At 61.6% G+C, this 27,890-nt stretch overlaps 1 protein-coding gene across 1 annotated transcript; it reads right to left on the bottom strand.

Annotated features, from left to right (window-relative positions):
* Positions 1-1,652: 1,652 nt before the first annotated feature.
* On the bottom strand, positions 1,653-27,770 carry COL20A1 (collagen type XX alpha 1 chain). The gene is made up of 36 exons (XM_045162568.1): positions 23,753-27,770; positions 21,660-21,770; positions 20,248-20,391; positions 19,951-20,094; positions 18,444-18,602; positions 18,001-18,120; positions 17,254-17,418; positions 16,391-16,555; positions 16,041-16,195; positions 15,635-15,764; positions 14,694-14,839; positions 14,461-14,584; positions 14,166-14,305; positions 13,584-13,713; positions 12,982-13,359; positions 12,504-12,646; positions 12,187-12,316; positions 11,197-11,232; positions 10,410-10,548; positions 9,517-9,659; positions 9,309-9,418; positions 8,733-8,891; positions 8,563-8,640; positions 7,977-8,063; positions 7,317-7,370; positions 5,534-5,629; positions 5,403-5,456; positions 5,244-5,297; positions 4,903-4,956; positions 4,045-4,116; positions 3,630-3,665; positions 3,456-3,522; positions 3,131-3,277; positions 2,481-2,509; positions 1,908-2,005; positions 1,653-1,734 (listed from the first exon to the last, which is right to left on the bottom strand). The coding sequence occupies exons 1-36, from the start codon at positions 23,832-23,834 to the stop codon at positions 1,653-1,655; spliced, it is 4,161 nt and encodes a 1,386-aa protein (XP_045018503.1). The 5' UTR covers positions 23,835-27,770.
* Positions 27,771-27,890: the final 120 nt, after the last annotated feature.

Here is a 27,890-nt window from a genome sequence, read left to right as displayed (position 1 = left end):
TGTCCCAGGATGTATTTTCATCCTATTCGTTTCAGTAATAGTTCTGCCAGGTTTAAGGGTCAAGCCTTTCCCTTCAACACTCTGAGGTCATTTTCTCCCGTGTTCTGATGTCAAGCGGCTCTTGTCCTCTTGTAGAAAAGGGTTTAAAGACTTTCCCCACCATCTCTGTGTTTTTGCATCAGTGAATCTAAAGGCATGTTTTAAAGTCTGGTCCCATTTGGCCCTTTGAACCCTTCAGTCTGGGATTTTAAGTCTTTTTCTAATTCTCAAATCGTTGTGTGTTTTTTTTTTTTTAATTCTCAAATCTTTAAAAAGCACCTATTTCAACATTCCGACCCCTCATAGACTCACTGCTTCCTCTGGGAGCCCCTCGTGTGGAGGCAACACTTGCTTTTGCTATTTTATCCTTTCCAGAGCCTCCTGGGTAGCCTCTCTAGTGATCTCTCAGCCTGTCTGTGGTCAGGCTGTAATTACCAAGCCTGCCTCACTGACTTTATTTCTCCTTTTATGTTTCCATGCTGTATTTCCTCAAGCCTGTTAATTTTGGCTCTGTGTTATTACTACCCATCCTTCCAACTCTTTGAAGATACTGTGATTTTAAATTAAAGGACTAAACGGGGACTCATATTCCCCTTCTTCTCCCGAGTCCTGCTCGGCTCACATGTCATTTTTCCCCGGGTTACCTTGGCTCCCAAACCTGGAAATAGTGCTGCGAGTGTGGATGTGTGAGAGTGAGTGTATGCCCACGCAGGGAGGTGCAAGAGTGTGTGTGCAGAGGGGAGATTTGGGAGGGACTTTAACTGTCCTGTGAGGCTTCATGTCAGCCCTTGGTCAGGTCAAACTGTGAAGGGCCAGGGCCTGGCTGGTCTCTCTCCAGCCCCCTGAACCCAGCAAGAGGTGATGCTGGTGGCCACCCACACTCTCATCTACAGGCCGTTCACAAAGACAGCAGGTCACGACAGCCTGTGCTTGAACCCCAGGGGCTTCCAGACACTCCAAGGACAAAACTCAGACCACCCCCCTGCAGCACCCCTGCTACAGGGGGTTGACCTGTACAGGTCAGGGGTTGACCCCTGGCCCAGCCTGTCCTCAGTTCACTCTCTCCTCCTGCCATTTCTGGGCTGGGCCTGGCCAGGCCCAGACCCAGCCTGCCCAGGTTGGTCCCTGCCCAGAATGTTCCACGGTCTCCCCCTCCCAGCCTGTCCTGCTTCTGCCCCCGTGTCACCTTGGAGCCCTCACTGGCCCCACTCCAAACTCTTCCTAGTGTTCAGAGAGCTACTGAATGGGCCACAGCAGGTGCCGCCCCAGGGCCCATGGCTGGCGGGTTTCCCTGGCAGAGGGGGAGCCAAGGGACGCGGTCACTGAACAGGCTGTGGTGCCCAGGTTGGTCGAGGGGAGAGGCACTGGGCAGTGGCAAGGTAAGGGGCCAGTAGGTCGGGGTTCCATGAAGATGTTACTAGAGAGGCCACTACGAGGGAGGTAGGGAGCCCCTGGCTGGGCCCAGGATGGTCACCTCAGCATCTGGGGGTGGGCTGGACACGTTCTCCAAACCCACCCCACCCTGCTGATTCACAGTGTGCCCAAGGCTGAGAGCCCTGAGTGGGGCCTGATCCCTGGAGGGGTGGGGCTGTGGGTACCAGGGCCTGGAGGCTTCAGTGGCCACACAGGAAGAAGGCAGTGAGGGAGACCATGGTGGGGGGATCCTCACAACCAAGGACGAATGGCAGCTTGTCTCTGAGAAGCGGGTCAGGGAGGGAATGTGGGACTCCACTCAGTGGGGGATGGGGCAGATGGGGGAGTCCCTGGCAATGAGCAGCCACCTCCCTTGACAAGCATGCATGTTTATCTGAACAGGAAACGCACAGAGGGAAGGTTTCCAGGCCGGCCTCTGCCTCCTCTCCCTGCACCTCTGGACCTTCTTCTCCAGCTGCTCCAGGGGTCGGATGTCGGGTGTCCAGGATCCAGGGGCACATGCGGGCTCACTCGAGGCAGCAGGGGGACCGTCCTGCAGAAGCAGAGGCTGACAGGTCTGGTGGACAGCTGACACCATCAGACATGATGCTATGTGCACCAGGCCCTGGGTACCGGTAGGACAGTGAGCCCTCTATCTGAACGTACTCCTCCGGGCACTGACCCTTGGGCCCCCAGCCCCGATTCGCCAGCCTGGCCAGGTGTCCCCGGGGTGCTGAGCCCCATGAGGACCTCCTGCAGTCCTGCTGGGCTCCCCCAGGGCCCACGGGCCCCCACACGCCAGGCTGCCCACGCCTCTGCCTGCTCTGTCTTATTGAGGGCTCCAGGCTTCCCCAAGGGGAAGGAGGATGTGCCTGAGTGAGGGGTGCAGAGGGCACTGCCTTCCTTTCTCGGGGGCCCTGCTCTGACCCAGGAAAGGTGGGTCCTGAACCCCCTGGGGCCTGGGGGCAGCAGGTCCAGCCCTCAAGTTGAGGCTGAAAGTTTAGGGCTGGCGGTCCCTGACCTCAGACAGGCTCTGATCCTTGTTTCATCTCAAAGGCTGAGGTTTAGCGTGGTGGGGGGTGAGGGAGGGGGCTGGGGAGCGCGTCATGACAGCACCTGCCAGCCTTGTCTGGACAGCAGGTACAAACTAGCGGGGCGCTTACGGCAAAGGCCGTGTCTGGGGGACTGTGGTGGGTTCTGGGGGGCAGGGATCCCTCTCTTTCCACAAATGCGTGGGTCTGGGCAAGGCGCTATGGGTGGGTCCCTTGCCCCTCCCCCGTCCTCTCTCACCCACCTGGGTGCAGAACTGTCCCCCAGCCAGCCTCAGCCCCACCCCCACCAGTAAGACTGTGAGCTCCTCTCCCCTCATCAGCCTGTCCATTCATCTCAGCATCTGAGCTGTGAGCAGCCGCAGCCCTGACGGATCATGACAAGGTCACTGGACCAAGCCTCCCACTGTGTCCCAGCAAGGAGAGAGGGAAGGGCGGGGAAGGGTGGGGGAGGGGAAAGGGGCCCTAAGCTCAGGGATCCTGGGAGGTTGGGGAAGGGGAATTTGGGAGACCCTAGGCAGCCAGGCAGCCCCAGGTCTGTGTGGGCTGAGAGGACCTGTCCCCTCACCCGTGGCCACTCCACTCAGAGCACACAGCCCCAGGACTGGAGAAGACCCCTCCCCCAGTACCTCTGTCCCCAGGGCGGGGGCCACCATGCCCCCCTTCTCCAGGGAGCCGGGCCTTGCTGCTCGTGCCAAGGGCCCTGGGGGCTTCCAAGATGGGCATGGGGGGCCGGGTGCTCTCGTGGGTGCAGGCATGGAGCTTCAACACGTGCGCTGGGGGGCGGGGGAAGATGTCAGTGGGGGTGGGGAGACCCTCCCTTGCTCCCTGCCTTGCCCGCAGCGGCCCAGGAGAACTGCTTGAGGCTGGGGCACCAATGACCCGGCACGGGGCTCCCTTCCCTCCAGTGTGAAGACAGAGGCACTGGGCACCACAGGAGGCGGGGCCACTCACTCTGGATGGCGGACTCGCAGGCCTGGCCCACAAGCTGGTAGATGGTGGCCAGGGACTGTGGCTCTCCCTGCAAGGGAGGACAGGCCAAGTGGCTGACGGCTCAGGCAGTGTGGGGGTCAGTGCCTCCCCGTGCTCCCCCAGAGTCGGCCCGGGCCCCAGACTCTGCACACTCACCTTCTCTCCTCGCTCCCCCTTGGGCCCCGGCAGTCCCTGAGTGGGAGGAAAAGGAGAAGTGCCTGGACCCCGCAGCTGCCCAGAGACCCAGGAGTCCCCAGAGAGCAGAGGACCCACCTCTGCTGCTGCAAGAGGGAGACAGCCGGCCAACTCAGGCTTCCCTGTACCCAGGCCCCACCCAGCCTGCAGGCCAGGTCTGCTGCCACCCTGACCCCTTGAGCCCAAGTTGGGGAGCCCCACCCCAACCTGTCCCCCTCCTCTGTCTTGGGCTTGGCAGGGGGCAGTCCAGGGCTCCCTCTGCTCTAAGCTTTGTGTCAGCCTAGCTTTACAAATGTACCAGCTGCTGGGCACCCCTGGGCATCAGTGCACACGACTAGCCCCCCTGGCTGTTGGGCTGGGTGGGGAGGGGACTTACTGTGGGCCCCACGGCCCCTGGGGGTCCTCGCTCGCCGTTGCTGCCCCTAGCCCCCGCAGTACCTTGGAAGCCCTATGAAAGTGGGAGGTTGGGTTTGGTGGCTGTCCCCCAGGGGTGGCCTCTCCCTCTGAGTCCCCCCACCCTGAACCAAGATCAGACTCCTCAGTTTGTCCCCAGCCTCACACCAGCTGAGCCCCACACCCACCCAGCAGGCCCTGCTTTCCTCACCTACCCAGGGCAGTCCCGGCCCACCCTGACCACTGGCACTGGTTCTAGAGGAATATGTCCCAGTTGTCCAGGTGTGACTGCAGGCCAGGCCTCACAGGGGTGGCCTCTTGCAGGAGGGGCAGCTTGGCCTCCCTGGTACCCAGTGAGGCTGAGCCCAGGAGACCCTGGCCAGGTCTGGGCTGCTGGCCCTAGTCCCCAACCCAGAGCAGCTCCCCGGCTCTGAGTTCAGCTAGGACCTCTGGGAACACTGGGCTGGGAGGAAGCTACTTCCGAGTGAGGGGGTTGCCCCCACTCTCTAGTGGGAAGGGAGCCAGACCCACCTGTCCACCCTTCCCAGGCCCAACTAGGGGCTCAGGCACCTTCCTGCTGTGTGCCGTCAGGGTGCAGGCGAGGCTGGGGGCTGCACAAATGCAGCATTTCCTACCAACCTCTCTGGTGGGGTGGGAAGAGGGGGCTACCTCTGTGCTCCTGAGCACAGGACACACACCCCACCGCAGTCTAAGTCCCTGCCCCAGCCCAGGAGAAAGAGGCCCTCCCTGGGTCACCATGTTCAGCTCAGCCTCAAGGAAACTTGAGGGATGCCAGTGGGATGTGCAGGGCTGGCGGGCTCACAGAGGAGGCAGTGCTTACCCTAGGGCCTGGGGGGCCAGGCAGTCCAGCAGTCCCCTCCAGGCCTCTCATTCCCTGAGGGCAAAGGAAGGGTGGGCGGGGGCAGGGCTGGTACCCCTGCAAGCCCCTCCCATGATGATCACCAAGACCCACAGCTGTGGGGGGTATATGCCTATGCCTGGCTGAAGCTGGCCCATCTCAAGGCCTGGCCCTGCCCTGGGCAGTGACCGCACCTGCCCCCGGTCAGTATGGACTGATACTCCCCTCCCCACTAGCCAGGCCATGCAGAGGGCAGGGTGGGGCAGAGAAGGAAGCCCCCACTGCCTCCATCTCAAGACCCTTCAGCCAGGCTTCTCTCCCACCTTTGGTCCCTGGATGCCAATCTTCCCGGGGGTGCCCTGGAGGCCGGGGTGGCCCTGAAATAGAACAGAGGTGATCGGCCAGGCTGGGGCTGAGGTCCAACCCATAGGAGGAAGCTCTGTCCCGAGCACACAGCCCTTGCGTCCCCAGTATGGTCTGACCTGCAAGCCGGGGTGTCCATGGTCCCCCTTCTCTCCTTTGACCCCTGGCGGACCCTGGAGGGAGAAGATGGACTGGGCGGGAAGGCGAGGGGAGGGGGTGGGGGGACAGGGCGGGGGGAGGCAGCACCTACCACGGGTCCCTGGATGGTGCGGCCCTGGGTGCCCGGTGACCCCTGCTGACCCCCAGGACCCTCGGGTCCCATCTGTCCAGGTGGCCCGGGCTCTCCCTGGAGACATGGGAGTGGGGGGCTGAGGAGGCACATGGCTCCTCCTGCAGCCCCTCCTTTGATCCCACCCTGGGTCGTGGGAGGGGCAGACCCGCCCGCACACAGGCATCTTCACCCTCACGGCCCACCCTGAGAGGGTCCTGCTGCAACCCCACTCTATAGATAGGAGCTGGGCCAGCTCTGACAGTCCAGTCACAGAGCTCCGAACCCCAGACACCAGAACATCCTACCAAACCTCTAAGGGACAGAGGCCACTAACACCATTTAAATGGTTTGATATGCAGTTTTTTTTTTTTTAAAGAATGCTTTCAAATAATTGAGAGTTAAAGCATATCAATGCACCAAATTCTATAAAGAAAACCACAGGCATTCCCATTTGCAAATATCAATGTGAAAATCCTAAATAAAACATGAGCACACAGAAGCCTGCAGCCTGTTAAATGAGTGGTGAGGGCTCAGTGACCATGCCGGCTTCTAGTGGGAGCAGGAAGAGTTCCGCATTCGAGAGAGATTAAATCATTCACCAAACTAATAGCTCCAAAAAGGAAAACGATTTGCTTGTGTTCAGAGCAGCTGATGAGGCACTAAATCTTATTTAACACCCATTCTTGATTTTTAAAGTCTCCTAATAAAATAAGGTTAGGATTTGACTATCACATGACAAAATCCATCTGTCTCAGCTCCCAGGCCGGCCCCACACTCAACAGGCAAACCCCAGAAGCATTTCTGTGAAGCTAACATGGACATGTCTGCTATCACCGGGCTTCCTTAACAAACTCGAGTGTCACCCACACCAGAGAAATAAGCAAGAAAAAATTTTTAAAAAGAAAGAGAAAATTGAAAAGGAGACAGTGATATGATTTTTCACAGGTGCGTAAATAAAAACCAGGAAAGTCCAAGGAAACCATATGAAATTAAAAAACAATTGCAAATAAGATAATTGAGTAAGAAATGGGACCCAAAAACAATACACAGAGAGGACAGGGGGCTTAGGGGAGAGGATGTAGAGCTGGACCCATCCCTGCCTGGACGATGGCTGCTCCTGTGTCTGAAGAGCTATTTGGATTCTGGACTCCGTGCAAAGCTGGTGATGTGATTAGACCCCATTTGAGGTGGCGGGGGTAGGGGAGTGGCTACTCAATAAATAGAGGAACGAGGGGCAGTGGTCTGGGGAGGAAGGAGGAACCACAGTTCCAGGCTGGAAGGTGCTAGAAGCACTTCGAGGCCCATGAGGAGGTGGTCCTCACAGACTAAGGAAGGCCTTTAAATACAAAGCGAGTCAGGAGCCGCGGAGACAGACCCACACAGCCGACACAGCCGACGAGACAAAGGGGATCCTAAATCTGCCTGCCACACATACCATCAGCCAGGTCAGGAGACCATGACTCGGTACACTAGTCACAGCTCAGGGCACAGGGTTCCCAGAAAACCTAGAGCTCCTCGAATGAAGGAGAAAAGCCAGTCGAACGGGGCCAGAGGACATGCATCCAACAACAAAATGCCAGCAACTTCCAAGGGGGTGAAGCGGCTAACGGGAGAAACACAGGGGAGGGCAGAGCACACGCGGCCCGGCCGGCGTCCAAGACTGCCTGTCACACGGTGCCCAGGCTGCGGTCCCCCTCCTGCCTAGGGTTGGACTGCGGGGCACTCACTCCTGCACCCACCCCCAGGATGCCCCATGACTCACCCTGGGCCCTGGGAAGCCTTGCTCTCCTGGGGCTCCATTCCTCCCGGGGAGGCCCTGAAGAGGCACAAGCAAGGCTAAGGCCGGGCTGCACATTGGCCCCCCTGGCAGTGCCCTGGACTCCAGTCCCCACCTTCATGGTAGAAGAGGGAGGGACTCCGGGGGCCGGTGCCTCCTGGCCCGCCTCCTCACAGTCACTGGTTACCTCACACACGGGCTCATGGCTTCCAGCCCTGGCCCCTCCCTGGAGAGGTCTGTGGATCACCAGGCGAAATGGGTCCTGCACCCTCCAGGCAGCCAGAGGGTCTGGGCCTGCCCCACAGTGGGGCCCAGACCTGGAGCTGTGACTCATGGCCAGGCCATGACCAGCACCATGCTGCAGCCCAATGGGCTGGGCTCCCACCCCCGGGGGGAACATATGGGCTCCAACACCAGGGAGGGGCTGGTCAGGAGAAGGCTGCAGTGGGAAGGAAGGGGCTTCCAGGAGGGAACTCAAGGGCCGGGGGTGGACGAGGCAGCCAGGACACTCATGAACTCTGGCCATCAGTGAGGTAGGCCCAGGGACATCTGCTGGGGCTTGGGGAGGGGACCATATCCATCACCACTGGCAGTGAAATGTTGCCAGAGTCCCTGGTTACCCCAGGGAGGAACTGCGGGACTCACCGGAGGTCCTTGGGGGCCTGGGGGCCCAGGGGTCTGTGAGGAACATGCACAGGCAGATTGGAAGGCAGGACAGGACTTTCCCTCCTTCTGGGAGAAAGGAGACCCCCGCCATTAAATGCACCCCCTCTTCAGCTCTTGTTTAACCCCAGAGCTCAGTATCTGCACTGACTCCAGGGTCCAGGGAGGTGAGGGGTAAAGGGTGGGGACCTGGTCCTGGCTGCCACCTTCCTGGCTGCCTGGTACAAGCCTGCTGACAGGATGCCATCTCTCATTCCCTTGCAAGCCCTCGGCAGGGCCAAGCCCAGTGTGGGCACACAGGGGAGTCAGTGAGGACCCCTTCCTGTGCCTGAGCCCACAGAAAAGGGCAGTGGCCCTGAGTATGTGGCAGCAGCCACCCTGGAGCTGGGGGCTGCCTGGCCTGCTCTAGCTTTCCTTGCCCCAGGGCCTCCAGGACACCCATCCCTGAGCTTCAGCTCCAGCCCTGTGGGTCACCTCCTCCAGGAAGCCTGTCCGGACTTCTTCCGGATGACCTGGATGGCCTGTCTACCCCCAGACTCTTGCCTTCAGTGGGCACTTGGCCACGTACCGATGCTGGGAGCTCGCAGCACCTGTCCTCCTCTGCCCACGAGTCATTGCACACAATCTGTAGCACCTGGAGCTGGAACTTGGGAGAGGAAGAGAGAGGGGTGGGGTTGGTCAGGTGTGGCTGTCACAGGGGGTGGGAGGGGCCCACCAGCCCCAGATGGTCTGGCTCACCGAGGCTGAGCTGCTCCGGGGGCCCCGGGCTTTGGCCAACCTGCCCAGCATGACGAAGCCGGTAGCAGGCAGGCCGCCGGCCTCTCCGATGGGCCTCTCGGCCACCTTCCGGCAGTCCACGTAGAGCCTGACCCTGGCGCGGCCCACGGCCACATGCACCTGGGAGACAGCAGGAGGTTCCCCGGGGCCCCAGCCAGGATGGGCTCCCTCCATGTCCAAGGGCCAGGCCCAGAGCAGGGAGGGGCAGGGACCATTTCCGGGGCTGGCGTCTGGATCCTGACCACCCCACATCTCCTGAACCCCCTCACAGGGCCTCAGTTTTGTTCTGTACAATGATACCCACCACGGCCCCTCCCAGGGGCTGCGGGACCAGGAGCAAGGGCTGGATGCTCTTTGACCCAGATTAGGGTGGGGGCATCCAGGGCAGAGGAAAGTTCCTGCATTCTGGGGGGTGCCATGGTGACAGGGCAGCCTGTGTCCTGCAGAGCCCAATGGGGGTCTGTCCCAGAACCTGGGAGCACTGAGGGTATCAGGCAGGAAGGCACAAGCTGTGGTCCTTCCAGGACTTTCCAGTACCTTGTGGAAACTCCCAAAGAATATCCTCCTCACTTCAGGCAGGTCGAAGGTGACCTCCTGCAAGGTGGCCCTGGGGTCACGGTTGAAGTAGGTCAGCGACTTCCTGCCGGCTGAGGGACGGGACAAGAATCACATGAGACTCCTGCGCGGAAGGCGGGAGAGGACCCCCCAGAGCATCACCTGGCCCACTGCTGCCCCTCCAACTGACCGTCCAGCAGAACCCCGAGGATGGGCTGGAAGTCCTCGCTTGCCACCTGCCACAATGCAAAGGCCTCTCGGGGCGTCTCGGGGAGCAGGCGCAGGAGGAAGACGACTGTGTGCTCCGGGGGCAGGGTGGCCAGGTGGATGTCGCTGTAGGGAACAGGAGGGGCACCGCAGGCCCGAGAGGAGGTCGGACCCTGGGGACCGAGAGTGGGGTCCTCGAGGCCAGGCTGGGGAGTGTCAGCAGTGGAACTCCCCTCCTCCTGGCCTATTGGGTCTCAACAGGAGCAGCTTGGGACCCCCAGGACGGCCCCACAGGGACAGGAGGCCGTCCCCTTGGCACCTGCTGGTTCTTCTCCAGTGCCCTTCCCCCACATTCTCTCCTCACAGCTCCTACTCTCTGCCAGCTCCTGGGAGCCCTGCACTCTTTGCAACCCCAGAGTTGCAATTTGTATTTTTCAAATTCCTATCAATATTATAAAGCACGTGATTTACCTTTGCAATTTAAAACATTTTAACTTAAGAAATATGCTGTGCATGTGGAAGTTCCAACGTGTGGTTAAAGACACCTCTGTGTATGAAGTGGGGTGATTATCAGACATTGGGGACCATACAAGCCATGGTCATGGTGAGTCACAAAGCGGTGGCTTCTCACAAACCCCGGATATGTGCAGATTTGCAGGATCAAATTAGAGCACACAGGAAGCTGGAGTTCTCAGGGAGACAAAGGTGGTGGCCCCTGCCCAGAAGTGCCACCTGGGGAAAAGCCCTCCCACCCCACCTCCAGGAGATTTATTAATTTGTGGAACTCAGATTCCCGGAGTCCATGTGCCCCCAGGAGTCTGCCCAATTGACTCCCCCAGGGTGCCCTCCTGCTCTCTGGCCTGCCCCAGCTCCCACCTGGCCCGCCGGGTCAGTTGAGAGTCCTTGAAGAGCGTGAACGTCCTGGTGGGGCCAAATGCCGAGGGCTCCATGGCCACGCCACGGATGGAGGCATATTCCTTCTCCACCAGCCCGAAGGCCGCCATCAGGTCAAAGCCTTGGGAGGGGGGTGCCATCAGACAGGAGGGGAGGTGGGGGTGAGTAGGAGGCAGAGTAGAAAACCACGTTTCTGGTGAGAGGGGAGTGTGGGAGCCACAGAGACAGTGCAGGGACGTCGGCCCTCAGGGGTCTGGTCCCCCCTTCCCTCTATCCTGGACTCAGGAAGGACATGCAGGGAGCACCAACCTGGCCCTTCCATGCCCACAGCCATCACCTCCCCACAAGTCTCAGTGCCCAGACCCTCACCCATCCCACTCCCACCCCAACTCGGCCAGCCCTGCAGCTTGGTCTGAGCAGCTCTGGACATCCTTCAGGAGACCCAGCTACCAAGATAGCTCCCCCGCCCTCAGTACCCCCTCTGCCCCCACCTGGCAGATCTCCCTGACCACGCGGGGCCCACGTGTCAGCCTTCTCTCCGGGGAGGGTCTCAGACCCAAGCAGTAAAGATGTGATGCTGCGGACCCAGGCTCAGCCCCTCGCCCGCCCACCTCCTGGTCAGCACAGGTTCACAAAGGCCACGCAGGACCCACGGGCCCCAGGATTGCCTGACCCTAAACCCAGGCCACCCTCCCCCAACAAGGACCCAGAGGAGGAAGAGTGGGTGGGGGCTGCTGGGGAGCAGCTGCCACACCAGAGTGGGACCTACCTGGGAGGGCGCCATCCAGGTGGAGGGCCGGGCATGCTGCTGAGAGGGGACAGGGGTAAGGGTCAGCGGGGAGGGGCCCTTTGTGGCTGGATGCCCTGCCCTGTGGTCCCCACAGTTCAGGGATAGGACAGGGACAGTGTCCAACCCCCAGGAAGACAGCACCTGGCCGGGTGCTCCCACAGGGTCTGCGTCAAGAGGTGAGATGCCCTAGGTGCAGGCTGGGAGAGACCTGGGTATGTGGATGTGCCCGGGTCCACACCATCCTGGGGCCAGGCTGAGCCAGCCTGCTCCACTTCCAGGCACTGTGTGGACACTCTGAGTGTTCACGTATGAGTGTGGACGGGAACTGAGACTCTCAGGGCAGGAAGTGGCTCCCTGCCACCCAAAAGACGAAAGGTGCTGAGTCCTGGGTAGTGAGGCCCCTGTCCCCAGAGGTATTCAAGTCAAAACTGGGCAACACCATGGAGGGGACACGGGGGGAAGCTGGGGTGGTTGACTAAGGGCCTTCTGTTCTGATTGTCTGATTGTCAAGAGGAGCAGCAGGAACAGCAAACAGATACTGAGGCTCCTCTCAGCTGGGTCCTGGCCTGGGGGTGGTGGGACCTCAGGGACCACTGAGACCCCAGAGGCGGGGCCAGCCCAGAGTGGGCCCTGGGCTACGCTGCAGCCACCCCGTCTGTGGCATGTGTCCGGCTTCCCACTCCTACAAGCTGCACATCTGCCCTGAACCTCCTGGACACAGACCCAGAAGAACACCGCCCGTCCCCCAGCCCCGGGCCTCTGCAGGCCAGCCACAGTCACGATTCCCTCTATGCCAGCCTGCACATGCTCAGCTGGACTGCAGTGGCCTTAATCCTGCACCAGAGGGTCTCTCGCTAAGCTCTGCAACGCGGGGTACATCTGGGAGTCACAGGGCCCACATGTCCAGGCTGCCAGGGTCCTGGGCCTGGCCAGGGTCTGCTGGGATCTGGGATCTTGGCGCCCATTCACCCGTCCGGCCTGTGGCAGACACCGCCACGCTCTCCCCTGCTCCATAGATGGCTGAGACCAGGACCCGGTACTTGGTAGCCGCCAGCAGGTCAGGGATCGTCACGTGGCTCCCGGGTCCTGGAATGGAAATCTGGGCGGGGGTGGGGTGAAGATGGTCACTTGAGCATCTCCGCTAGTTTGGGCATCTTGGTTCCCTGTCTGTGGGTCCCATCGCAGAAGAGTGGCCCCTCGACAGGCAGGATGGGACATGTCTCCCCAAGCCCAGGATGTGGTGGCCCGTGAGGGGCAATGGCCTCCCCGGCTCTGGGGAGGCTCACCAACTTCTCAGGTCCGGAGCCTGAGGCCGGCGCGTAGGAGAGCCGGTAGTGGAGCACGTGACTGCTCGGGGGCGTCCAGCTGACCCGCAGGCTGTCAGGCGACTCTGAGGCCAAGGCCAGGTTGGAGGGTGGGCTCCGGCTGACTGCGGGGGAGCATGAGGCGTGGGGCATCTCAGATGGCATCGCTTCCCCTCCACTCTGCACCATGCCCGCCACCCTCCCACTCCACGGCCCCCACCATGATCACCACGCAGCCCAGTGGCCATGGCCCAGACAGGGCCACCAGGCCAGCTGTGGAACCACCTCGGGTGCGGTGTCACAGCAAGTGACCTGGACCCTTGGCCACCCCAGGGAAGCCTGCCTGGAGGGCTCAGGGAGGCTCTGTGGACCCAGTGGCCCACTCGCAGGGTCAGGATTGGAGGGGCTGCCTGTCAGGCCCACGGAGTAGGGGGTTCTGGGGCAGAGCAGGGCCACCTACCGGGGGTGTAACGGAGGGACACAGGGTCACTGCGGGCCCCGTCCCGGTAGTAGGCCAGGATGGTGATCTCATACTCTGAGTGCCTCCCCAGGCCAGGCAGGATGGCCGTGCCCAGGTTCCCCGGGACAGAAATCTGTGGAGAAGAGGGACTGGTGTCCACCTGGGGGAGGTGTCCTTCCCTGGGGTCTGGGCTCATGGGAGGAGCTGGGGTGGGGAGGGTCCGCTCCCCCCACACCTCACGGGCCTTCCCCTCTCCCAGGGGCATCCACGTGATCTGGTAGACAAGCACGCCGGACACCGCCGCGGCCGCCCACTCGAGCCGGACTTTGTCCCCAGGCAGTTCTGTCACCGACAGCTGGCTTGGGCTGGGGACTTTCCCTGGAAGAGGGAGACTGAGGCTGGGGTGGCAGAGGGGCCCCCAGTCCCCACTCACGGTGCCTGCGGTCCCCTTTCCCAGGGCGGGCTGCAGGCTGGTCACTGGTCCCAGGTCCCACCACCACAACCTGTCCAGGTACTCGCCCTCAACTTGACTCGTGTTGGTCTGAATCACCGAGGGGAGCAGAGGGAGGTGGCCTGGGGACCCCACCCCGACTGCCACTCACGTGTGGTCAGGCGGCCGGTCAGGGTAGAGGAGCTGCCCCCAGGGTAGAGACAGGTGACGCGGACCATGTAGGTGGTGGAGGAGGAGAGGGGCCCCAGGATGGCCGAGGTGGCGTTCCCAGGAACCTCCGTCTGTGGTGGGGGGGAACACAAGCAGCTTGAGGGGGGCAGCTCCTGCCAGAAGGAGACCCAGGCCTCCCCCACGACCACTCCCAGACTGGAGAGAGGGGACCGGGAGCGGAATCTGTGCCCCTGGGTGGGGTCTTGCCCATTCCCCCAACACACTGGTGTTTTCACCTCTCAGGGCCTGCTCCCCCAGCACACCCCGTCCAGCCTGTCACGTGTAAGGATTCTTACAATTCTTTGCTTCACTTCTGCCTCATCCCCCCTGACTAGGACTGGGGCCCACAAGGGCTGGGGTGGGGTCAGCTGCCTTCCACTCCCCCTGCACTGCTGAGGCTGAGCCTCGGGGGACGCGGTCACATCCACTGACCCTGAATTCAGGGGCCTGGTCGGGGAGGCTGAGAGCGCTGGTCCCCGTGAACAAATTGCCCCCCTCCCCGGACATGCAGGCCTGCTCTCACCTGTCCCGAGTGGCCTCCCTTGCCCGAGATGTAGGTGACCCTGAACAGGCGCACAGGTCTTGTGGTGCCCTCCCAGGACACGCGGGCTGAATCATGACTCACGTCTGAGAAGCTCAGGTGTCTGGGGGTGGCCAGGGCGGCTGTAGGGCACACCGAGGCCTTAGGACAGCCTCATGGGTACCAGGGGAGGGCAGGCGACAGCCGGGGTTGGAGGACTATTGGATAGGGTTGGGGTCCCCCACCGTGGAAAGTTGGGGGAAACCAGAGTAGGCAGCAACCTGCGGGATCCACTCACGGGTCCTGGCACGGATGCCCTGGGCCTCGCTGATCTCTGCCCCTTGAAGGCTCTGCACCCACACCTCATAGTCCCTGCCCGGGGCCAGGCCATCCAGCAGCACCTCCGGCCGCCCCACCCGCACCTGCAGGGACACTCATGCTGGCCCCACCCTACCTGCCCCCTTCCCCCAGCCCCCCTTCCCTATGCTCCTCCCCCTTGTGCCCGCCCCCCTTCTCCTATGTGCCCCGCACCTCTCTCCTCTCCTCCTCGCCCTTGGGGGAGGCAGATGACCACCGCACCAGGTACTGGGTGGCTTCTGCCGAGGGCTGCCAGGTGAGGCGGACAGTTTTGGGTGTCACTGCAGCCAGGGTCAGCGCCTGGGGTGGGGGCAGGGGTGCTGGGGGAGACGGGGGCAGAAAGTTTAAAAATGCGGCAGCAGGCAGAAATCAGACCTATCAACCAGCAGGAGTTGGGGGAGGACAGACACCTGTCAGTCCCTTGGTAGGCACGGGCTAGGTGTGTCCAGATGGAGACACAGAGAGGGGAAGACCAGCAGGGGTAGGGGAGGACAGACAGCTGACTGTAAGTCCCGGAACTTATTTCACCCTGGACCACCCACAGGTTTCTGTTAAGGCCACCTGCCCTGAGGGTGGGAGGGCCGTGGTCTGGGGTTAAGAGGCCACAGCCTGTGTGGTCCCATTTAGATGGAGGGTCCAGGATCCACAAACCCTAGAGACAGAGAGCAGATCAGGGGTCGGCAGGGACTGCGGGGGAGGGGAGGGTTGGGGTGACCACTAAGGTGTGGGGCCCCCTTCTTCAGGGTGACGGGTGCACAATGCTGGGACTATATGGAAAACAATAGTATCACCCGCTGTGAACAGGTGACTGTGGGCTGTATCTCAATAAAGCTGCCAGGTGGCGGGTCTCACGCAGTCCTGGGGGAACTGCAGGCCAGGCAGGGTGGGAGCTCCACAGTGTGGCAGCAACAGTGATGGGTCCCTGTGTGTTAGGGTTGTGATACAAAGGATGTCACTTGTGCTCAGAAGAGGACACTGAGGGTCAGAGCGGCCCAGTGACTTGGCCTTTGTTCGGTGTGGTACCCTGCCTGGGTTCAGACCACCTGAGCGTGCCGGGCTCCAAGGGGAGGCTGCAGATGGGGGGAGCCCCTACAACCCTCAGCTCACGCACACACCTGTGGTCACCAGGCCCTGCAGGCCCTCGCCGACGCCAGCCTTGTAGAGGGGGAACACAGAGACCAGGTACTCGGTGCTGGAGGTCAGGTTGTTCAGCTGCGCTGATGAGGTGGGCCCTTCCACCACCACCTGGAATAGGAGCCGCGAGGAGCAGGTCGGTGGGGTGCAGGGGAGCAGGAAGGGGTGCTGGGTCAGCCTTCACTCCCTGCACAGCTGTGTCCCCAGGGCAGGTCTGGGCCATCAGCCTGTCACACAGGCGTGAGCACAACCCTGCCATCCACAGGTGCGTGGGGCCGTGGTTCCATAAACTTCCCGTACCTGCTCCTCATTCACCTTGATTTTGTCACCCGTGGGCGTTACTCCAGCCCTGCCTGCGGTGGCGGGGCTGGGGGGGCCGGTGCTCACCTCCCTGGGGGTGCCGCCCTTGGAAGGCCTCCACACAATCAGGTACTTGAGGGGCGGCTGTGGGGCCGGGCTCCAGGACAAGAGGACGCTGGAGGAGGTCACTTGGGTCAGGACCAGCCTTGTGGGAGCAGGAGGGGGATCCAGGGCCGGTGTAGCTGTGGGAGGGAGAGGAGCCCAGGCCCAGGGGGAGGCTGGTGTCAGTGGCTCTGCCTGCGCCCCCTGGTGGCCACTTCCAGGAAGGACAGGGGCTCCCCAGTTGTCCTGGGAGCCCTGAGAGCCCAGTGGGAGGGGACCTGGTGGGGCTGCACCTGGTGTGGCGACCCTGCCCCTGCTCCAGCCGCGTCGCTCACCTGGGCCCCCACGAGGGCTCCTGCCCTGGACCTTCTGGCAGATGAGCCGGCTGAGTAGGCCGGAGAGTGTGCCGAGCTGGGGGAAGTCCTGCACATTGTGGACGGTGATGTCCAGCGGCTGGGATGCCAGGAGCCTCAACTCGGTTTCGTCAGCATTCTTCACGCCTGCCGCAGGGTTGAGAGGAGGGTTAGCCCACCCAGCACCCATGTTTGTTGTGCAGTCAGGACCACTGGGCCCCTGCTGGTCACCCAGTTGGCAGAGGGCCCTTCCCAAGGACCCCAGACCCCACAGGCCCCGGAATGGGGTCACCTGGCCTGGTGCCCGTGAGAGACAGGTTGGTGTGAAGGTGCCTGTGGCATGCCTGCCCAGGTCTCTATGGAGTTTGCAGCCAGGAGAGAGGTCAGTGTGCTTTCCTTGGGGTCCTGTTCACCCAGGGGCTGAGGTCAGGCACAGAGCAGGGTCTCTGCTTCCAGAAACCCTGCCCCCAGGTCTGGAGTTCCCTCCCAAGGGATGGAGTTAGTGACTGGCTGGCTACAGTAGCAGAGAGAGGTCCCCAGGGCATATGGTGTGGGGAACAGGGAGGGGCCACAAACATGTCCACAGATGACACTGCCAACTGGCCACTTCACCAGGGAGTGGCCAGGCTGCCCACGCCAACTTGTGTGGCCACCTCCAATTGTCCAGGTGGGAACTCAGGTCTTCAGAGCAGGGACTCTTCCTCCCATTCATAGATGGGGTTGGGGGGCGGGAGCAGGTGCTGAGGCTCAGCGGTCACAAGACCTGCAGCCTGGGGAGCCGGGAGCCACCCTGCTGTGTTCTGTGAGAATGCCCACTGAGAGCCCGGGGAGGGGGAGCTGCTCACCCACAGCAAAGATGTCGACACCCAGACCCTTGAGCACGTGGCCAGCAGCGTGGGCATCATCCTGGGACTTGCCATCTGTCACCAGAATCACCAACTTGGCCGCCTCTGGACGGAGACCTGCTCTGGGCTTCAGGTTCTGCTCCAGCACGTGGGTCAGGGCCAGGCCTTGGGCACAGTGAGAGCAGAGTGCTCATGCCCCCACACACTCTCCTGCCCACCTGCGATGGCTCCACCAGCCACTGGCCATCTGCTCTGCCCACCAGGGCAGTCCTGGCCCCTTCAGACTGCAGGTGCCTGGAGGGCAAGGATTCCCCCTTCCTTCCCTCACAGGCACCTGAGACCCAGGGGCCAGCACCCCACACCTTGCTGCTGCAGGGTGCACAGGGTGAATGGGGATCAGGGAGGGAATTGTGCCATGGGGATGTGGTCTGCCTGGGTCAGCAGTCCTCTCCCCTGAGGAGGACTGCTGAAAACAGGGCTCCCCCGAGCTGTTGGTGGGCCTTCCCAGGAGCCTCTACTGACCAGAGGAGCAACTTGTTTTCAGCAGGACTACCCGACTTGCCACGTTCACCATGGATGAACGAGGCAGACTGGCCCTCTGCAAAGGCATGAAAACACAGGACTCGGGCGTGGTTCATGCATGCCTCTCCTTATCTGTGGGTGCAAGGGAGACTAATCATGGGACAAGACCTGAATGGACCTCGAGGGTGGGGCTGAGGCTGGGGCTGGGGCTGGGGCCAGGCAGACCTGTGAATGTGTTTCCTCCTCTGTAGCGGAGGTTGTGCACAGCATTCAACACCTCCTCCTTGGTGCCAAAGTCATTCAGGTCCCACTCGGTCTGGGGGGCTCCACTGTACTGAGTCAGACCTGGAAGGGGAGAAGTCCTCACTCTACCGAGTCAGACTGGGAGGGGAGGGGTCTCCTCTATATTGAATCAGGCTGGCGGGGGGTGGGGGGAGTGGGCACACAGGTCACCGGGAAGGCATGTTTGCAAAGCTCCACTTTCCACACAAGGTCTCCCTGGGAGCTAGCTGTCTTCCCAGTGCAGGTGGGGACCTCAGTTTTGCCTGATCGGGTGAGAACTTAGCCTTGGTTCCTCCCTCACTTTGCACTCCCGTCTCAAAGCTAGGGGTAGGGAGTGGAATTGTGAGGACCACCCCAGTGGGGCACAGGGCAGGGCTGGGACCCACCTACTTGGACTTTGCCCGGACCAATTTCAAAGGGCTCAATGACGCTGGCCAGGAAGTCTTTGACCTGCTGGAAGTGACTGCGGCCTATACTCCAGGACCCATCCACCAGAAAGATCATGTCCGCAGGCATGGGGGGTGTGCAGCGGAACTGGGGTCTTCCTGGGGTGGGAGGGGAGGGAGGTGAGGTGTTGGGCAATGTCATCACTGCTACAGGACCCTGAACTGCCTGTGGCTGGGCTCCAGTCCCCAGGATCTCCTTCCCTGAGGTTGGTAGAGGGGGAGGGGCTGCAGGGCTCTGGCTTCAAATGATATGGGCAGCAAAGTGTTGAGGGACAGGTACCAGGGTGTCACCAGACTTAGAAAACTGCACTTGAAGCTCAGCCCACTGTCCCAGCCTCCCGGAGTCCCCCAAAAGGGGGTTCATAGGACATTTAGTTGCTCTGGAACCTCCACCCTCTATTGGCCTGGCCAGTGCTGGTCACTGAGCAATTGTCCAAGGGGAGATTGCACCTTCCTTACCCACCAGCTCCCAGGCACAGCTGGCAGAGGCTGTCCAAAGAGGATCGACTGGGGTGAGTCAGAACCATGGACAGCGCCAGGTGGCTGCTCATTCCACCAGCTCTAGGCTGAGTCCTCACCGTGTGTGAGGAGGGTTGTCCTAAGGACCAGGAGCTCTTTGGAGACAAAGCCATGCCCCTTGACCTGGGGCTCCCAGAGCTTTGCACAGTGTCTCCAGGCCAAGACCCAGAGCCAGGGCCAGACCCCCTCTTGGAGGCTCCTGGCTGGGTAGGTGTGGTGAGACCCTCACCGAATGCGGGAGGCACCCTCTGGCCTCAAGGCCCTGCACTGTGGGGGAGACCACCCTGTAAGACCCCAAGTCCACTGGGAGACTGTAGAGGGCCTGGACCCCAGGACCCCACGTGAGGTCTAAGGAAGGAGGTGTCTTTTTCCATTCCAAGTCTGATGGGGGAGACAAAATCAGAAACATCCCAGGTCTGGTGGGGGAGGCACATCTCCTGCAGGGGGAGGCCCCTGCAGGGCCTCATGGGCAATGCTGTGCTGTGGTCCCGCCCTCAAGCCTGCAGATGCTGGCACCCCAGCCATCTCACCTGGCTCCCCTCTCCCTCCAGCTGAGGTCCTGGCGTGGTTCGGCCCCTCCAGGTCTGGGGTGGGCTGAGCAGGGCCCTCCCCTGTGGGGCCCCTGGGTGGGTGCTGCTCCTCACCAGGTACTCCTGGGGGGATCACAGCTGTGTTACCCCTCACCAGCCACACTCAGGCTGGGGGGCACCTGAGGGAAGTCGAGGTAGTGTGACCAGGCACTGGGGCCCAAGGACATTCCCAGCAGATGACCTGTCCCAGAGGGTTAGTAGAGTCAGGAGTGGGCAGCCAAGCTTAAGTGCAGGAGTGTGAGGGCAGACAGGAGGACTTCCTGGCCACGTGGAAACTGTGAGGCACTGAAGACTGCCCCCTGTTCCCAGGCACGTACCGTCCCCTGACTTGGCTCCACCAAGCGTGGGTGGATCTTGGCTTGGGGCCAGGGCCCCTGGGGGCTCAAGGTCTGGGCTCCCGACAAGGGAGGGGGTGGGCTCCAGGGTTGCCCCCAGTGGCCTCTGGCTGCTCCTGCTCACGGAGTTACTCTTCAGATCCTCGACTGCAGAGAGATGTGATGGGATATCAGAACCCCACCGCCTGGCAGAGGGGATAGAGGCCTGGGGGCTGCCCATGCAACCCTTCCCACAAAGGCCCATCCAGGCTCCATGGGCTCCCAGCCTCTTCTGCACACATGCACGCCCAGGGCACTTACTCACAAACTCCCTGCGAGCCAGCAGGATGTTCCCTGAGCCAGTGAGCTCGAAGATCTGCAAGGTGTACCCCTTGGAGGGGCTCAGGCCCCCCACAGTGGCCTTGGGGGTCTTGGTGGTCAGCATCACCTCCTGCTCTGGGTCCCCTAGGGTGGGGTTGGGGAGAGGGATCAAGGCAGCTGAGGTGGGTGGTATCTGCATGCATGTGTGCACTTATGCCTGAGGTGTGCATGTGTGTGCATGTGTGTTGGGAGTGGTGAAATCTGCCTGGCACCCCCTTTTCCCCTCCCCTAGTTCCTCCCTTTGGGCCAGGGGAGGAAGTAGGGGGAGAGGTCTGTGTGTCTCTCTCTAGGACCTGATGGGAGTGGCCTGTGCTCCTCCCCAGAGGGGCTCATCTCAGGGTCCACCGGGGGATCCGTAAGTTCTCCAGGTGCCATCAGAGTAGCGCTGGGGACACCATGGAGGTGTCTGTGCAGACAGGGCTGCACGTGGGGAGGGGCCTGCCACCTGTGCAAAAGGGCTGGATAGCACATGGCAGTGAACCTGTAAGCACGTCCCAGTGTGACTGTGAGTCTATGCTAAAAACAAAGAAACAAGTCCAAGGGCATACTGCCATGCTCTCAGGGGAGGCGGCCACGGAGACAATAGGAGCAACTGATCAGAGGTCAGGAATACCTGGCAATTCTTGGACCTCAGGTGCTAGAAAGGGGACTCAGAGAGGAAGGACTCACAAGCCTGCCCATTGTCCAACATCCTGCAAGGTGGACAGCCCCCAGCCTGGGGCCAGCCCTGCATGGGGAGGTGGGACAGGCCAGGAGGGTGAGGTCCCAGGTGCTTCACGTGACTCAAGCTGCATAATTTTCACAAGCCCCCACCCGTTTTGTAGATGGGAAATCGAGTCACACAGTTGCTCGGAATCAGGATTTAAGCCCAGGTCTGTTGGGTTCCTGCTGCCTTCCAGGGAGGGATGGACAGGCAGGCCCTCTGAGGAGTGCATCCTTGGCACATCCCCCCCACCTAATTCTTTGGGGTTGAGACCCTGAAGAGCTCCACCCAGGTGTAAGGGTTTCTGAGGACAGGTCAGCTCTTGAAACAGCTGAAACCCAACGTCAAACAATCTTAACTCCTAAAATGGAGCGAGTCTGCCACTCGGGCTTGGCACTGTCAGGGCCCTGAGAACTCTAAGCTGGGGGAGGGCCCCTGTTTCTGCAAAGTCATTGACTGCCTTCTGCACGTGGCAGGTGTGGGAACACACGGCGGGGACATTAAGGGCCCTGTTCTCCCGCCACAACCTCCCTGTGCTAGTGGGGAGACAGCGAGGAGGTAGGGCAGAGCCCAGGGGAGCCAGCACTGCGACCGCCGTGCTGAATGTGTTCACCGTCGGTCTGCACAGAGGCAAGGCATGGGCCCCTACCTGCCCTGGGCTTCACCTGCACCAGGTAGCCGAGGCTGCTCCCCTCTGACTCTCTCCACTTCATCTGCAGCCGGTCCTCAGGCAGCACCACCAGCCTCAGGCGGCCACTCGCTGAGGAAGCAGGACAGGCAGTCAGGACTGATCCTCCTTGGTGACCTCCCCAACCAGCTGTGGGACCCCATCCTGAGGTTCCGAGGAGGCTGTGGCCCCTCTGGGGCTCAGACCCTCTGAGGTTCAGAGGGGACTCCAGTGCCACTGGGGGGAACTTTGAGAAGAGGAGCCCACCTTCCCCCAGCCAGGGTTGGAGGAGGACTGGTCCCCCTTGCAGTCCAAGGCTGCCAGGCAGATCTGGGTGGGGGAGACTTCTGTCCAGAGAGGCCCTCCTGGCTCTATTAGGGGTGCCCCGCACTGTGGATTTAGGCTCAGGCCAGCATCCCAGAGTGGCCCTAACTGCCCACTCACCCAGTGGAAACAGGCTCTGAGCCAGCTGTGGCCGGCCACCCCTCCCGATTCCCCGCCTGAGTCCCCGAAGTGCAGTGGAGACACAGCTGCAGACTCCCTGCTGCCATGGTCACACAGCCCAGGAGGTGGGGGTGCCTGGGGGCGGGGGCTCCCTGGGGCGGGTGTCCTGGCCGTCCTGGGAGGAGGAAGGGGCCATGGAGGCCTGAGCCCTCCAGCACAGCCTGACTTCCAAGCTTCCGGCAGCTCCTTGGTGTGGGTGACTATTTTTGGAAAGTGGGGACAGAGATGGACTTCTTCTGGCTGCCCCCCTCAGAGCAGGGGCACAGGGGAAGGGCAGGGCTGGGGGGAGCCCGTGGCAGACACAATGGCCGTTTCAGAGCGGGTAGCAGATGAGCTGGGCCTCCGGATGGGCCCCCTGCTCCCTGGAGCATGAGCTGAAAGGCAGGAATGTCTCAGCAGTGGGGGCCTTGAAAAGACGCTTGTGAGTGGGGGGCCCAGCTCATGAAGAGCCTCTGTCTCCCTGCACCCCTGACATGTTGTTGGGGGGGCATCCCGAGCTGCCTTCTGGGTCTGCAGGTCGGAGCCTTGGCAGGCGTCGGGGAGACAGCACCCAACCAGGGGCACCCCCACACAGGGCCATTCTCGGGAAAGGGCAGCCTGGACGTATGGGTCCCACCCCCATCTTCCAACCACCCCCCTGCCGCAGTCCACCCAGAGTCTGCAGGTGCCTCATGCTGTCTACCTTGAGTGTCTGGGGTTCCTTACTGACTTGGTCTCCTTGAGGGGATCTTGTCAGAGCCCCAGGGATGGAGGGCCCAACCATCTGTGAGCAAAATCATAGCCAGGAGGATGTGCCGCTGGTAAGAAGGTAGTTAGAGAAGCCAGAACTCCAGGCTGGGTGGCTGTGTGACAGGTCCCTGCCGCGCCCCCGTGAGGACTAGCTCAGAGGTCTCCTACCCTCTCAGCACTCGTGTGGGAGCTGGACACATGCCAGGGATGCGGCTGGGGGGCAGTGTGGAGGAGGCTCGCTGCATGACTCAAACACCACCTCCCAGGGTTGGTCTCCCCAGCCTTCCCTGACGGGTTTGAGCATCACCCTGAAAGGGATACTCCCCATAGGGAGCTGAGCATCCCCTCGTTGGATGGGGGACAGCTGACCAAGGTGCTGCCCATGGCCATACATGAGCTGAAAGGATCAGGGACCTGCTGGAGGCGGTGTCTTGGGCTCTCCTCGGGGGTGTTGCGGGGGCGTCACTTTTCACTCTAGATTCTGTTGTTTGAAAATTTCACAATTAAAAACGTGTCCAGAGAATGATGAAAAAAAAATCACTAATGCAAGAGGGAATCAAATGCACAGTGCATTAATACACATTTGTGTTAACAAATGGATAAGACAAAAAAAGCCCAACTAAAAGGAAAAACCGCAGTACCAAAGGTCAAGCCACACAGTTGAGGGTGACGCTGGGGGCAGAGCTGTTCTGTCTTCCCATCTCTGTCCCCTGAGCACCTGAGCCCCTGGGAGCAGCAGCTGCTCAGGGCCAGAGGGAGATTGGTCCCACAGGGGGGCCTGTGCCCTGGGCAGGTATGGCCTGGGGAGCCACAGTTCCAGGAACCCTCACCCGTGTCCTCACCTTGTCCCTGGCTGAGCCCCAGGGTGACACTAAGATACAGACAGAGGCCGACTCCGAGGTGAGGGCGCACGCGGACGCTCATGGTGCTCAGCCTGCAGGAGGAGAAGAGGCCACTCAGCCACCTGTCTGACTGTCCGTTCGTCAGTCCATCCCTTCCTGATGTCTAAGCCAGAGTTTGTTCATCTTTGCCCTTGTGGGCCGGGGACTGAGCCCCACCCAGACACCTCCGGACGCCCACCCTCCTGTCTACAGGAGCTGATGTCCAACAGGCCTGGGGGGCTTCCTGGGTCCACAGGTCAGTTGCCCTTCACCTGCCCACCACCAGCTTCTGCATCCCATCCTTGTGATGTTCTCGACAGCCCCACATGGGGCCTGGTTGCTGCTCTGCCCACTTACTTGTCATTAGACCAGCCTGGGGTGGCCAGCATCAGGGCCAAGAGGTCTGGGGAGGAAGTGGGGGCAGGTGGGGGGTCCTGCCTGCAGCCCTGAGCAGCATCAAGGTGGGACCCCAGTTGGAGCAGGACCCTAGGTGTGCTGCTCACTTGCCAGCCCAGGATGAGGTGTCCTGGCTGAGAATCCGCCCCCCAGGACACCAGCCTCTCAACCCCAGAGCCGGCCTCTCAGTGAGTCGGGGGAAGCCCTGAAGGGGGATTGGATCCTGGGGGGCTCCCTCCAGGCCTCTGCTGACAGAAAAGAGAGGAACGCAGGGCAGGATCTCAGGCTCCTGGGACCCCTAGCCCAGCCACACCCCTGGCGGTGGGGCTCACAATGTCCTTGGGCTGTGGAGGGGCTGGAGGACGAGGCACAGTTTACCTGGTGACCTCACTTTCTGACCCTCCTCCACACTCTGAAACCAGGCTGCCCTCCCTGGAACCTCCGTGGGACCCTTCCAGGGGCACAGAGGTCAAGGCTGTGATCGGGATCCCTCGACAGTGTCTGCCCTCCTCCACCCGTGACGCTAGGGGTCCAGGCCCCACTCCCACCAGACCCCATGCATCCAGTCCTGCCGCACCCCCAGGAACTCAGCTCCCCCCACCCTGAAACCTCTCTAGAAGGTCAAGCTCATCTTCAAATCACATACCTGGAGCAGCCCCTAATGGGAGCAGCCCCTGCCCACCCAGCCTCCAGGCGAGTCACCAACCTGCTCCTGTCCCCGGGCAGCGTCCCCTGGTCCCGTGTGCTCCCGCCCCACTGCAGTCACAGGACGGCCGTGACTTATGAGGCCCCTTTCTCCAGCGTCACTGCTCTGGCCTAGCCCCACCCACCCGGAGCCTCCGCCCCTTCCCCCACCCCCCCACCAGCTCTTCCATCTGCTGCCCCGAGTGTCTCTCCCAAGAGCCAGGGAACACAGGCCGCAGCATGAAGGACCCATCACCCTGCAGGGCGGGGCCCAAAGCACCAATGGACAAACACCTACACCCCTCACTTCACAGGGCCTGTCCCAGAAAAGCCCATGGGGAGGCCCCTCAGGGACCAAGGTCACCACATGTCACCCCAGGGGGCCAAGCTATGAGTAATGGGCAGGGGCTTTCTGGCAGCCTCGGTGAGTGGCAGCCTGGAGCAGCAGCTGCACCCCAGTGTCACACCAGCAGCCACAGCCTCCTCTCTCGTCCAGCATCGCCTCCCAGGACCTGTGACCCCAAACCCGAGCCATTTGTGGGACTCTCCAGTGCCCAGGGCACCCCCACTCTGCCCTGCCCAGCCTCCTCTGCACCTACCCCTTCTCCACAACCCTCCCTGGTCTGTGAGGGCCAGCCAAGCACAGCCCCTCCAGAGCCGTCTCAGCCCACCCAACAGCCTCAGGGCCTGACCCAACCAAGGCTTGTGGTGGGGGCGGGGAAAGGTACCCAGTCTAGGCCCCAAGCACTCCCCTGCTGGACCCCAGGACATACCCCCCAGAACCGCCCAACCCCAACCTGGACCAGCCCCTCCTCCCAAATGCTCCAAGGGTGCCAGGGCCCCTCTGGGTTCAGCTTCTGGAGGCAGAGGTGCTCTGGGGAGGCAGGCACAGCACAGGGCCCTCGGGCTGCTGGCCAGCAGAGGCCACCACCCAGGGAGGGCTGTGATACTCGCTGGAGACTAGGAGGGGCTGGTGGGCAAGTATCAGGGGCTGGATGCTGCTGGACAGTGAGGCTCCTGTCCTCCTCCCTGGACCCACAGCCACTGGGCAGGCACTGCTGGATCCAGCTAGCTCTCCAGCCTTGCTCTAGGTAGCCTGAGACCCCTCTGGCCTCCGTCCTGCCCTGTGGTTGGTGCTCCTGCAGCCAGGAGGGGTCTGAGGACCTGAGGCAAAGGCAGTCCCGAGACCTGCTGTGGCCTGAGAGCCACCTATGGCTTTGGACTCATGGCTGGACACCAGACACTGCAGAGCTGGTGGATGCCCTGCACTGGGCGCTGGGATGCAGGTGGGCCCTGCAGACCCAAGTGGAGGCCAGCGGAGGGCGCCTGGCCCAGCAGCCTCAGATAGCACTGACACACATGACGTTGCACACCCGTAGCTCACAGGTGCTCAGGACACGCGTGTACACAACCACACAGCCCACCAAGGTGTTCTCAAGCCAGTCAGGTCCTCAGCACTCCCGACCGGACCCCATCCAGGCCCACACCTGTGCATCCACCCAGGAGTCCCTGCATCCGGCAGGTGTTCCACGCACCTGAGCCTCACAGTCCACCTGGCAGGGTCAGAGCTCAGCCAGGGTTTGAGTTGGCCTCAGAAAGGGAAAATTGGAGAAGGAATTGGCAACCCACTCCAGTGTTCTTGCCTGGAGAATCCCAGGGATGGCAGAGCCTGGTGGGCTGCCATCTATGGGGTCACAGAGTCGGACATGACTGATGCAACTTAGCAGCAGCAGCTGAAAGGGAGGAATGGGGCCAGGCTGGCCCCTGCTGGGTGAGTCCTGTCAACCTTCTGGAAGCTGTACAGCCATTGTGACCCTCACTCCTGTACAGGTGGCACCTCCGCAGTGGGGAGATGGCCCCAAGAACCCCAGTCCTGATGTTCAGGAAGGGGCCCTCAGGGCTGAGCAGAGCTTCCCCAGCCCCTTGGGGAGCAGGTGCAGGGGGCAGGGCCTCCACGCTCAGACAGTCCCCAGGAAGCCCTGCTCCCTGTCTTCCTATCAGGCCCAGCTCAGGATATGGGGACCCAGGAGAGCCATCATCTGGCTTGCAGGCCTGGGCCTGCTAGGCAGGGCCACCATCTGAGAGTGATTACTGGACACAGTGGCAGCAGAGGGGTTTGTGTATAAAGCAGGGGTCAGAAAGATGAACAGGTCATTGGGGAAAGTTCCCAAAAAGGAAGCTAAGCTGGGCAGACTAGCCTTGAAGTGTCTCCTGGTCAACCCTGGAGCCTTGGCCAGGAAGCCTGGGGCAGACAGGTGGCAGGGCTGGCCAGGCTCCAGTTGGCGGTTGGCCTGGCCTCCTGGAGACAGAGCCTGGGTGGAACAGCACACAGCAGCCAGGGTGCCGAGGGTAGCTGCACAGCTGACAGGTGTGCCGTCCAGAGAGGCAGAGGCCCACCTGGCTGTCACAACTGGGACTCAGCTGAGAACAGGCTCTAAGACCATCCCACCAGGGACCACACCTGCCCCAAAGTGCTGCCCCAGGACAGGACACGGAACCACCCGGAAGGCACAGCTCTGGAGGTCCAGAACCTCCAGTGGCCCCAGGTGCCCAGGGTCAGGAGGTTTCAGGAAGACGAAGGCCCAGCTGGCCACGTGCTGGCTGCCCCATGTCTAACCAGGAGAGGAGGGGGCACTGCCCGTCTGTCCTTACAAAGCTGCTGTCCCAGGCAGACACCCACTGGGGACCTTTCTCCCCTTCGCTGGTGAGGGCGATTGCCCAGACCACCCTGTGTCTCCAGGTGCTTTGCTGTGACATCAAAGCCCCACGGGGCAGGGGAGCTGGATACTCCAGCCCTTGCTGCAAAGCCAGCCAGGACGACAGGGCTGGCAACCACCTGGGCCCAGGGCTCCCATGGGAGCCCAGTGGTTTGGATTGAGGCCAGGCAAGCTGCCGCAGGTGAGCGTTAGTGCAGACAGGAATGGGAAGGGGAGGTGGAGGCAGCGCTCAAACCTCAGGCAATTTCTTGCAAAGAAAAAAAAAGAGCAAACAAAGTTAAAGTCGCTTCAAGGAAAATCAG

The sequence above is a fragment of the Bubalus bubalis genome, chromosome 14 (assembly GCF_019923935.1).
Source record: "Bubalus bubalis isolate 160015118507 breed Murrah chromosome 14, NDDB_SH_1, whole genome shotgun sequence".
Taxonomy (NCBI): domain Eukaryota; kingdom Metazoa; phylum Chordata; class Mammalia; order Artiodactyla; family Bovidae; genus Bubalus; species Bubalus bubalis.
Note: the sequence above shows the minus strand (reverse complement) of the source record. Positions and strands in the feature narration are given on the sequence as shown.